Source organism: Ovis canadensis, chromosome 2 (assembly GCF_042477335.2).
Source record: "Ovis canadensis isolate MfBH-ARS-UI-01 breed Bighorn chromosome 2, ARS-UI_OviCan_v2, whole genome shotgun sequence".
Taxonomy (NCBI): domain Eukaryota; kingdom Metazoa; phylum Chordata; class Mammalia; order Artiodactyla; family Bovidae; genus Ovis; species Ovis canadensis.
Window position 1 is genome coordinate 38368722 of NC_091246.1, and position 11667 is coordinate 38380388.

Genomic DNA, 11667 nt, shown 5'->3' on the forward strand with positions numbered 1-11667 from the left:
GCAGCACAGTGGGCTTCCCTGTCCTTCACTATCTCCCGGAGTTTGCTCAGACTCATGTCCATTGAGTTGGTGATGCCATCCAACCATCTCGTCCTCTGCCTCCCCCTTCTCCTTCTGCCCTCAATCTTTCCCAGCATCAGGGTCTTTTCTCAGCATTAGGGTCCTTTCTCAGCATTAGGGTCCTGTACACATACCCAGTGGAAATTGTCTACACATGTCAAAAGACATGAGCCAAAGTGTTCTAACAGTGATATTCCCAAGAGCTCCCAATTGGAAACTACTCAAACATCCCTATTATGAGCCTACTTTTGTTTCCTCCAAATTCATGTTGAAGTCCTAAACCCCAAGACCTTGGAATGTGATGTCATTGACGAGAAGGTCTTTAAAGAATCATTAAGGTAGCTCAGATGGTAAAGAATCCACTTGCAATGTGGGAGACCTGGGTTTGATCCCAGGGTTGGGAATATCCCCTGGAGAAGGGAATGGCAACCCACTCCAATATTCTTGCCTGGAGAATCCCACGGACAGAGGAGCCTGATGGGTTACAGTGCATGGGGTCACCAAAAGTCAGACACAACTGAGTGACTTTCACTCACTCACTTCCCTAAGGTAAAATGAAGTCACTGGGGGCCCTAATCCAATCTGATGGGTGTCCTTTAAAGAATAGGAGATCAGGACACAGATACACACAGAAGAACCAAAGTGTCTGGACAGGGAAAAGGAGGCCATTTGCAAGCAAATGAGAGAGGCCTTAGGAGAAACCAGCCCTGCTGACAACTTGATCCTGGGTTTCTACCTCTAGATCTCTGAGAAAATCAATTTTTGTTGTTTAAGTCACCTGGTCTGTGGCATTTTTTTAAAATGGCAGCACCAGCAGGAGACTTGAGTTTGATCCCTGGGATGGGAAGATTACCCTGGAGGAGGAAATGGCAACCCACTCCATTCTTCTTCCCTGGGAAATCCCATGGACAAAGAAGCCTGGTGGGCTACAGCCTATAGGGTCACAAAAGAGTTGGACACGACCAAAGCGACTGAGCATGCACATACTACAAATTTAAAAAGTCAAGGTTGTAGTAATAATAATAACTACTATTTCTTAAGCAGTTATTACATGATAAGCACTGTGCTAAGCACTTTTCAATCTTCATAACAGCCTAGGAGATGGACAGTGTTATTTGTCTCATTTTATAGATGGCAAAACTGACTTTGAGAGCTTCTGGGACTTGGTGTGCTCACACATCTGTAAGTGGGAACCATGACCCACATTCTGTCCCTAGATTCCAAAGTCCACCCATCACATAGTTATTAATTAGCAAAACTGCCTCTGACCCAGTGGCTTGGCCTGAAAACAACTACTCTAAGGATGACTACTATTAAAAAAAAACACAAAAATAATAAGTTGGCAAGGATATGGAAATACTGGTAACCTCGGGTGTGTTGCAGAGAAATGAAAAATGGCACAGCCACTATGGAAAATCATATGGTGGTTCCTCAAAAAGTTAAAAAGTGAAACTGCCCTATGATCTAGCCATCCCACTTCTGGATATATACCCAGAAAACCTGAAAGCAAGGTTCAAACAGATATTTGTACACCCATGTTCATAGCAGCACTATTCATGATAACTAAAAGGAGAAAGCAACCCAAACATCCTTCGAAAGATGAATGGACAAACAGAGTGTGGTCCATGCATAAGTGGAATACCATTCACCCTTAGAAAGAAGGAAATGGTGACTCAGGCTACAGTATGGATGAAACTTGAAGGCTTCATGCAAAGTGAAATAAGCCAGTCACAAGAGGGCAAATGCTGCATGAGTGTTGGTTACTTCAGTTGTGCCCTGTTCTTTGTGACCCCAGGGACTGTAGCCTACAAGGCACCTCTCTCTATGCATGTGGGATTCTCCAGGCAAGAATACTGGAGTGGGTTGCCATTTCCTCCTTCAGGGGATCTTCTCGACCCAGGGATGGAACCCAGGTCTCCTGCATAGGCAGGCAGATTCTTTACCATCTGAGCCACCAGGGAAGCCCATGTAAAGAATACATGGAAAATGCATTAGTGGTTGCCAGGGGCTGGGGGTAAGGAGGGGTGGGAAGTTGCTGTTTAATGGGTATAGAGTTTCAGTTTTTGAAGATAAAAAGAATTCTGGGACTTGCTTGGTGGTCCAAAGGATTAGACTCTGAGTTTCCACAGCACAGAGTGTAGGGTCAATCCCTGGTGGGGGGACTAAGATTCCACATTCCATGTGACCGAAAAAGAAAGAAAGAAAGAAAATACAACATATTAACTTAAAAAAAAAAAAAACAGTTCTGGAGATGGATAGTGGATTTGGTTACCTAACGTGAATATACATAACATTACTGCATTGTATACTTAAAAATGATCACAGTGGTAAATTTCATGTGATGTGTATTTAACTACAGCTTAAGGAGGAGAAAAAGCTACTCTGGCTGCTCTAATTCCCTGGCACACATCTTCAAGGGCTTGGGGAATTTCCTAGTCACTGGGGCATGCCCCTCTGTTTGGCTCAAAGAGACAGTAAACCAGCCTGAAATGTCTCCACACCAGTCTTGTGAGTTAAGTGTTATAAGGGGTAAATGGATGAGGCAGAAGACGTGGTCCTGCCCTCACAGAGCTTATGGGTAGTGGGGGAAGATGGGTGTGTAGGCACAGAACATCTCCTTAAGGGGGTCTATGAGACGTCACTGCACCTGGGAAAATGTGATCTCTCCCTTCATCACACGAGTGCTGGGACCATCCGGGCCTCCTTTCAGGAAAGCTTTACTCAGAAAGCCTCTGCAAGACACAAAGAAACATTGGGAACATTTAAATGACTTCATCACAACAGCAGGTAGGGGACAGACACCTCGATGGTGGACTTCTGGCTTCCGGAATTGCTGTTGAAAACACCCAGTTTGTAGCCCTTCTTTACGGTAACCCTAGCTGATTAATACATTGGTTCATGTTTATCCTGTGTATGTGGCCCAGAGGAGAGGCAGACAGAGAGAGACCAGGTCATTACCCTCTTACTTTCCTACATTACAAAACAAAATGTTCCATTCCACTTTCTTGATAATTTCTCACCTCCCATGGCTGGCTGGGTGACATCAGACAGTTAGCAGATGGCACATACAACTCTGTTCCCTCAAATTCCTGGCCGATGTTTCTAACCCGTCACATCCTATACCACTGCATTCAGACACTGATTTATAGTCCTTCTTAGTATAGTGCTCTAGGCAAAAACTTAGAATGGAATGGAATTGGCAACCCAGTTGAAAGTATTAATATTTAACATTCCATGTTAAGAGGACAGATATCTGGGAGTTTCATATCTGATAAGTCAACAACCTTTTACCCAACTAATCCTCTTGCAGGTAACAATGATTAACATTAAGACATAAGATTAAAAAAAAAAATCCCTACTATTTTTAGCCTTGTTTAATTTTCCAACATCAACAATGGCTTTGGCACATCTGTGCCATTGATTCTTTTTTTCAGATATGACTTTATTAAATTATACTTACATGTCATCAAACTCACAAGTGTGAGTTTTCAGTGTACAAGTCAATGACTTGTAGTAATTTTTGTAGTGGTGTACAAACATCACTGTGTTGCAGTTTTAGAACATTTCTATCTTCCCTGGTGGCTCAGATGGTAAAGAATACACCTGCAATGGGGAAGACCTGGGTTTGATCCAGACCTGGGTTGGGAATATCCCTTGGAGGAGGGCACGGCAACCCGCTCCAGTATTCTTGCCTGGAGAATCCCCATGGACAGAGGTGGGCTACAGTTCATGGGGTCACAAAGAGTCAGACATGACTGAATTACAAAGCACAGCATGGTACATCACCTCGAAAAGATCCCTCATTCCTTTCTCAGCTGCCACCCACTTTTAAGAAACAACACACAGTTCAACTCAACAATCTTTCGTTGAGGACCTAAGGCGTCAGGGCATTGTGTCTGGTGCTGTGATAGAAAAATGAAAAAATATGGATATATTCTTAGGGAGCTCCTAGAACAAGTGAGGCAACAAATAAACAAATAACTATTACACACTGGATGAGTGAGATGGAAAAGCACAGGGAGAATTGATTTTGCTGCCTGAAACTGGGGGTAGGTAAGAGAAGAGGACAGAGAAGGCAATGGCACCCCACTCCAGCACTCTTGCCTGGAAAATCCCATGGACGGAGGGGCCTGGTGGGCTGCAGTCCATGGGGTCACTAGGAGTCAGACGTGACTGAGCGACTTCACTTACACTTTTCACTTTCACGCATTGGAGAAGGGAATGGCAACCCACCCAGTGTTCTTGCCTGGAGAATCCCAGGGACGGAGGGGCCTGGTGGGCTGCCGTCTATCGGGTAGCACAGAGTTGGACACGACTGAAGCGACTTAGCAGCAGCAGCAGCAGCAAAAGAAGAGGAAATAAAGGAAGACTGCAGCTGTACAGGAAGGAGAGGTTGAGAACTCTATAAAACAAAAGGAGGCAGTATTTTTACTGGTGTCTCAGAGAAGCAATTGGAGATAAGTTGTTGGCACTGGAAAGCATGACTTTCAAATTTTAAGGTTGCTTAATAAAAGCAGGGAACAGTGAGATGGCTATCACAGAAATGAAATTAGTGAATCAAAAGACCCACAAAATTTCCAAGGACAAAGAGTAAAATGATGAAGCAATTAAAATTAATGTGCAAGCAGGGAGGTCAACTTGGTGCTCTTTGATGATCTAGAGAGGTGGGGGAGGAGAAAAGAGGTCCAAGAGGGAGGGGATATACTTATACACAGAGCTGACTCACTATGTTGTATAGTAGAAGTTAACACAACATGGTAATTATACTTCAATTTTTTTAAAAAGTTTAAAAAAATAATTAATGTACAAAAAGATAAGGCCTATGGAGGCCAAATTCCTTCGATAAACAAGAAGAATCACAGAAAGATCAGAAAGCAATAGTCAAAGGAAAAATGGGAGAAGATGTTCCCAGGCTAAAGAAAAATCTGAGTTCTTAAATCAAAGGTGTTCACCAAAAAAGAAAGTGTTCACCAGTCAAAATTAATGAAAAAATAACCACAGCAGATAGAGAGTGGGGAAATGTTTCAATTCTTGGGATAAGAAAGTCTAACAGACAAAGTTTGGGCAAAAAAAAAAAAATAGACTATACACAAAAGAAGAACAATTCAGACTGACAACAGCCTTCTATGCTTGCAGCTTTAAATGTGAGAAAATGGTGGAGTAATACACACTAGACATTGAGATAAAAAGATGCCAAGAAAGAATGCCCCCCAAGTCTATCCCCAGACAACTTATGTCCAAGGAGGCACCTTTGTTTTAGAGATCTCGGTTGCTTTCATAACTGATCAAATGGGCTATTTGTTCTATTTCCATGCTTTAAATTCCTGCTCTTGTTTGAAATTCACCAATAAAGAGTGAGCCCATGAAACCATGGCCCACATCCTGAACCCTGATAAAAGCAGAACCCAGGCCCAGGTGCTCTCATTCTCCTCATATCCTCACTATGTGGCCCCAGGTGTGCTGTGTAACTTCCAGGTCTCATAAGTAATAAACCTTTATTTTTTTCAAAGTTCCCCAATGGCTACTGCTGAAGGGTGTCTTGTAATCACAATAGGAACCTCAAGGACTGGCCTAAACAGAACATTGGTTATTGATAAGCTGAGACCCACACAAATCAGGTTCAGGCAGGGAAAACTAATATAGTAGTTTGCCATCATGCCTTTCCTGGAAGAAAAAAAAAAATACAAGAAAGACTTCCAGTCAACTTAAAGATAGATCAAAATAAAAATCCTCAGAAGAGCAAAGAAATGGTTTAAAAGAAATTATAACAAACAACTATCTCATTCAAGAGAATTATCAAATGGCCAGTGAGCACCTAATAAAAGCTCAACATCATTATACATCAGAAAAACACGAATTAAAGCCATGGTGCCAAAGCACCAGGCCGGGCTCCCTGTGTGATATAGCAACTTCTCACTAACTATCCATTTTACATATACACAATAGTGTATATATGTTGATGCTACTTTCTCTATTCGTCCCACTCTTTCCTTCCTCCTCCATGTCTACAAGTCCATTCTCTACATCTGTGTTGCCATTCCTTCCCTGCAAATAGGTTCATCAGTACCATTTTTCTAGATTTCACATTTAGGCATAAATATGTATTTGTTTTCATCTTTCTGACTTATTTCACCCTGTGGGATGGGGGGAAAGGAGGGAGGCTCAAGAGGGAGAGCATACAAGTATAATTATTTCTGGTTTGAGTTGAGTTGTTGTATGGCAGAAACCAACACAACATTGTAAAAATTAAAAAAAAATACAAGGGCTAAAAAACATACAAATGAACCATGAGATAACACCATAAACCCACCAGATTTGCTAAATTTAAACAGAATGACATCAAGTACTAATGACAATGTGGAGAAACTAGAACTCTCTTATATTTCTGGTAGGAGCAGGATCTGATACAACTGCTTTAGAAAAATTGTATACCTACTGAGAACTTTTATACTGACAAAGGGCACAAACATTTATGCAGTAGAGTTATAAGGCACACAACGTTATGCACTGATTAAAATAGTGTGAAAGGAAAACCAGAAGAGACCCTGATGCTGGGAAAGACTGAGGGTAGGAGGAGAAGGAGGCAACCAAGATTGAGATGGTTGGATACCATCACCGAATCAATAAACATGAATTTGAGCAAACTCCAGGAGATGGTGAAGGACAGGGAAGCCTGACATTCTGCAGTCCATGGGGTCTCAAAGAGTTGGACACGACTGAATGACTGAGCAATAACAATAATAAATAAGTGAGTGGTCTAGAATGGAGCCAGGAGGCTGCCGAGGACATATGACTTATGTAAGTCTCAATCTGGGTGAGACCATGTATTGTTCTACGTACTGTCCTAGAAGACATCAGAATACTTGCCAGAAACTCAGGATACGTACTAGGCTCCCTCCTCAAAGGGCAACTATTTCCTTTCTCGAATCAGAGCACAGCCTCGTGGCTTTTGCCTTAATAAGCTCTTGACTCTTTCTCTTCCCCAAAACACTCTCGGTTTTACCCAAATTTGTTTTTCCTGAATTGCAGTTCTTAAGACTCCTAAATCAAGAGCTTTGTTCTTTGCAAACTTGATGCTATTGAAAGAGGGGATTGTACTAAGACACCACTCTGGGCACTTATCTGTTTCTTTCTCTGTCTAAAATACCACTGAAATTACACAAAAAATAGTCTTAAAAGATTTTTTTAAAAAAACAATTTCAGGAACTCCCTGGTAGTCCAGTGGTTAGGACTCCAAGCTTTTACTGCTAGGGGCCGGGTTCAATCCCTGGTCAGGTAACTAGATCCCACATGCCATGGCATAATCAAATAAATAAATATTTTTTAAAAAAAGAAGTAGCAGAAGAGATGGTAAATAAAAAACATAAAACATCATGGTAGAAATCAAAAGTTCCTAGAAATCAAGAAGAAAGTGACAATCAAATGCAAAAATGGGCAAATGGTATAAAAAGGTAAATACCAAGGGAAAAAAAATACAGATGACCAATAAAAATGAATAGCAGAGAGGAAAATGCAGACTGATACAGGATAATGTTTTTCCCTCTATGTCTGGCAAAAGTTCAAGAGAGTCATCTCCACCTTAGGGAGGATCTGGGCTGGCCTACTCAAGCATAGTCAGGGCAGGTACAGCATTTTTTGGAGAATAGCTTGGCAGAATCAGTCGATATTTTAAATGTAAATACTACTTGCTTTTACTTGGCAACTCCACTTTTAGAAAACTACCCTATAAAAAAAAAAAAAAGAAAACTACCCTATGGAAATATGACAGTGACATTATTTGCAATAGTGACCACTAACAAATAAATGTCCGCCAACAGGGGAAAATGGTTAAATAAATTATGGAACTTCCATATTGTGGAATACTATGCAGTGGTTAAAAAGAGAAAAGTAGGTCTGTGTAAACAAAAAGACATCCAAGTGTTGAATGAAATAAAATGGTTAAAATTAAATAAAAAGTTAAAACCTAGAACAATACATGTACTAGAATTCTACTGTTTGTTTTAAACCTACCTGTCTACCAACCTACCTACCTACTAACCAATGTATTCATAAATGTGTCTGCATTTTTCATACTGTAAAGGTAAAATGGGGGATATACCATATATTAAGTAACATCTCCAGGAGGGCCTGAGGCAGCCTGTGTAATCAAACTCATGAATATATTTATAGTGAAAGGTGTGACTATTTGAGGTTTCCCAGGGGGATCAAGTGGTAAAGAATCCACCTGCCAATGAAGAAGAAGCAGGAGATGCTGGTTTAATCCCTGGACTGGGAAGATCCCCTGGAGGAGGATATGGCAACCCACTGAAGTATTCTCACCTGGAGAATCCCATGGACAGAGGAGCTTGATGGGCTACAGTCCATGGGGTCACAAAAGAGTCAGACATGACTGAGAACACACGCCACATGCACATGTGATTATTTACAGTAGTAGGAGAGATAATGGTGATAAATAACCTCATGCTTGTTCAGATAAGACTTGCCACCAAATGAAGCCAGGTCAGATTTTGCTGCCAAAAGATTATCAAATAAATAAACAAATGAAACCCTGGGTTTTGCCTAAATGATTTATGTATCAACTATGATGATGTCCGGAGAAGGCAATGGCACCTCACTCCAATACTCTTGCCTGGAAAATCCCATGGACAGAGGAGCCTGGAAGGCTGCAGTCCACGGGGTTGCTGAGGGTCGGACATGACTGAGTGACTTCACTTTCACTTTTCACTTTCATGCATTGGGGAAGGAAATGGCAACCCACTCCAGTGTTCTTGCCTGGAGAATCCCAGGGAAGGGGGAGCCTGGTGGGCTGCCGTCTATGGGGTTGCACAGAGTTGGACACGACTGAAGCGACTTAGCAGCATGATGATGTCTGGGATGTGGAGAGGAACAAGAAAAAGTGAAGAGGCACTTCTATTTTCTGTCCACAGGCTAATAAGTTCAAAGTCGTGGACTCTGACTTCCGGGGTCAGCTGGCTTTGCTATACCGCTCTGTGACGACTGGGAACAATCCTCACCATGGTCACGGAGATAGTGTGTGAGTCAGTGCCACACTGGCTGAACAGAACATCCCAGTACATCGCTCTCCCTGTGCCTGAGAACCGAATAAATAAAAACTGGATCAGGAACATAGTGGCCTGCCTATTTTACATGTCATCTAATCTAACCCATACAGAAATTTGAGGGGAGGTATTTTAAGACTAAGGTGTCAGTTGAGTTGAATAAGTAAGGTTAAGCAAGGTGGCCCAACGCTAAGTGTTAGAACTGAGATTTTAACCTGGGTCAGACTCAAAGTTCAGTGCTGTTTGAAATTTTGTACATTTGTGGGTTCCATTGTGTAATGGTTAGCACTCTGGACTCTGAAATTTTGTACATTTGTAAACTTGACTACCTGTGACCTGTGTACTCACAGATATACTCTCAAGTATATGCACTGGTATACTGACAAGTATTCTTGTGACTTGTACATTCACAAGTCATGTTCTCTCCCCCACTGATAAGGTCACAGGTATAAACATATGACACACCTTACTCTCCTTTTATGTCTTTAAAAAAAAATAATAATACAACTTACAGGCTTAAAAAAAGTGAAACCATACCATGGTTAAAGGGACTTCAAGGAAAGGCAATCAAAACTACAGTGAGATACCACCTCACATCTGTTAGAATGGCTATTATCAAAAGACAAGCAGTAACATGTTTGCCAAGGATGTGGAGAATGAGAAACCTGCCTGCACTATTGACTGGATTGTAAATTGGTGCAGACACAAGGATATTTTGGAACATTTCTTTCAGGCATCTTCAACATGTAGCTGTTTTTCCATAGTTTCCAAGCTGTATAAAGAGTTGTACATTTCGGAGGGTTTGTTTTTCTACACTTATTATAACAGATACTTTCTGATGTCACTGAAATCTCATCCTGAACCTTGTGGTTACTGGTTATGCTTCCTAGTTGACCGTTTTCCAGTGGTTAGGTTTGGGGGCCGTTTCTGCTTTGCTGTTAACATTGTACAGGCACAGGAGCTCTTCCTCTAGAAACCTTCAGCGCAGCTCTCTAAGTGAAGTGAAGGTCTCTCAGTCGTGTCCGAGTCTTTGCGACCTCATGGACTATAAAGTCCATCGAATTCTCTACGTCAGAATGCTGGAGCGGGTAGCCTTTCCCTTCTCCAGGGGATCTTCCCAACCGAGGTATCGAACCCGGGTCTCCCTCATTGCGGACAGATTCTTTACCAGCTGAGCCACAAGGAAAGGCCGAGCTCATTCCATTACAGAGAAGTAAGTGGGCAGCAGACACCTCAGGGAGTAATTTCTCTGACTTTAAGAAAAGATTTCAATATAAAGGTCAATTTTGGAGTCCTTCTGCTGATGCTAAGTCACGTCAGTCGTGTCCGACTCTGTGCGACCCCATAGACGGTAGCCCACCAGGCTCCCATCCCTGGGATTCTCCAGGCAAGAATACTGGAGTGGGTTGCTACATCCTTCTCCAGTGCATGAAAGTGAAAGTGAAGTCGCTCAGTCGTGTCCGGCTCTTCGAGACCCCAGGGTCTGTAGCCTACTAGGCTCCGCCGTTCATTGGATTTCTGGAGTGGGGTGCCACTGGAATCCTTAGAGAGCTTTACACACTCAACATGTACACCCGTGGCGGACTCATGTTGACGTTTGGCAAAACCAATACAGTATTGTAAAGTAAAATAAAGTAAAAAAGAAAATAGAAAGACAGTGGATCTACTTACATAGAGTGGTATTTGAGGGCCGAGTAATTGTTCTAACCTTTCACCCAGCGCTCTCTCCCTACAGCAAGCAATCTGAAATCAGAACTGCGAGTCTCGAAAAGCAACTTCTCCAAGGAGTGGCGCCCCAGCCGCCCGGACCAACCCACGCAGGCTTCTGAGCACTGGCAGCGACGCGGGGTCCCTTACCTGGGCAGCGCCAGCTCCTCCTCGGCGCGATCCCAGAAACTGGTGACCGAGGGCTGAGTCAGGACCCCGACCAGGTCGAACACGGCCGCACGCAGAGCCATGGCGATCTTTCAACCAGAAACCAAGCGAAGCAAGATGCACGAAAACCGAGCGGCCAGACTGGAGCAGCGGGCCGCAAAGGACACCAAAGTCGAGCTCGGCCCCGCCCCAGCCCGAGCCTCGGCCCCACCCCCTGCCTTCAGACTGGACACACCTCCGCCCCGCCCCCTGCCCTGACCCCGGCCCCGCCCCTGCCCCGGCCTCTGCCATGCCCCACTGTACCAGATTCGACCGCGACCCACCTCCGCCCCATCCCCTGATCCCGGCCCCGCCCCTGCGCCTCCAACACGCCCCCTGCCCCGCCTCAGCCACGCTCCCCCGTGCCAGACTTGGTCGCCACCCATCTCCGCCCGGCTCCTGTCCTGGTCCCCGCTGGGGTCGCCAGGAGGTCCCATGAGGTCTCCTTTGATGTACCCGCACCGTCCGAGGCCCGGATTCCATCTCCTTGCCTCCTGGCGCCTGGATCTGCGGCTGGAATCTCGCTTCTGAATGCATCATCTTCTGTCCCCAAAACGAAATTCCTAAGAAGATCCCCTGGAAAAGGAAATGGCAACCCACTCCAGTATTCTTGCCTGGAGAATCTCATGGACAG

The 11667-nt window shown here is 43.7% G+C and overlaps 1 protein-coding gene across 1 annotated transcript in view; it reads right to left on the reverse strand.

The window, feature by feature from the left end:
* Window positions 1-11298, reverse strand: part of EPHX2 (epoxide hydrolase 2) — a 75066-nt gene extending 63768 nt beyond the window's left edge. Inside the window, exons 1-2 of the mRNA XM_069575916.1 lie at window positions 10977-11298; window positions 2708-2792 (exon numbers count right to left, since the gene is read on the reverse strand). Of these exons, the coding sequence (XP_069432017.1) occupies window positions 2708-2792; window positions 10977-11077 (186 nt within the window). The 5' untranslated portion in view covers window positions 11078-11298. The remainder of the gene's footprint in view (window positions 1-2707; window positions 2793-10976) is intronic.
* Window positions 11299-11667: the final 369 nt, after the last annotated feature.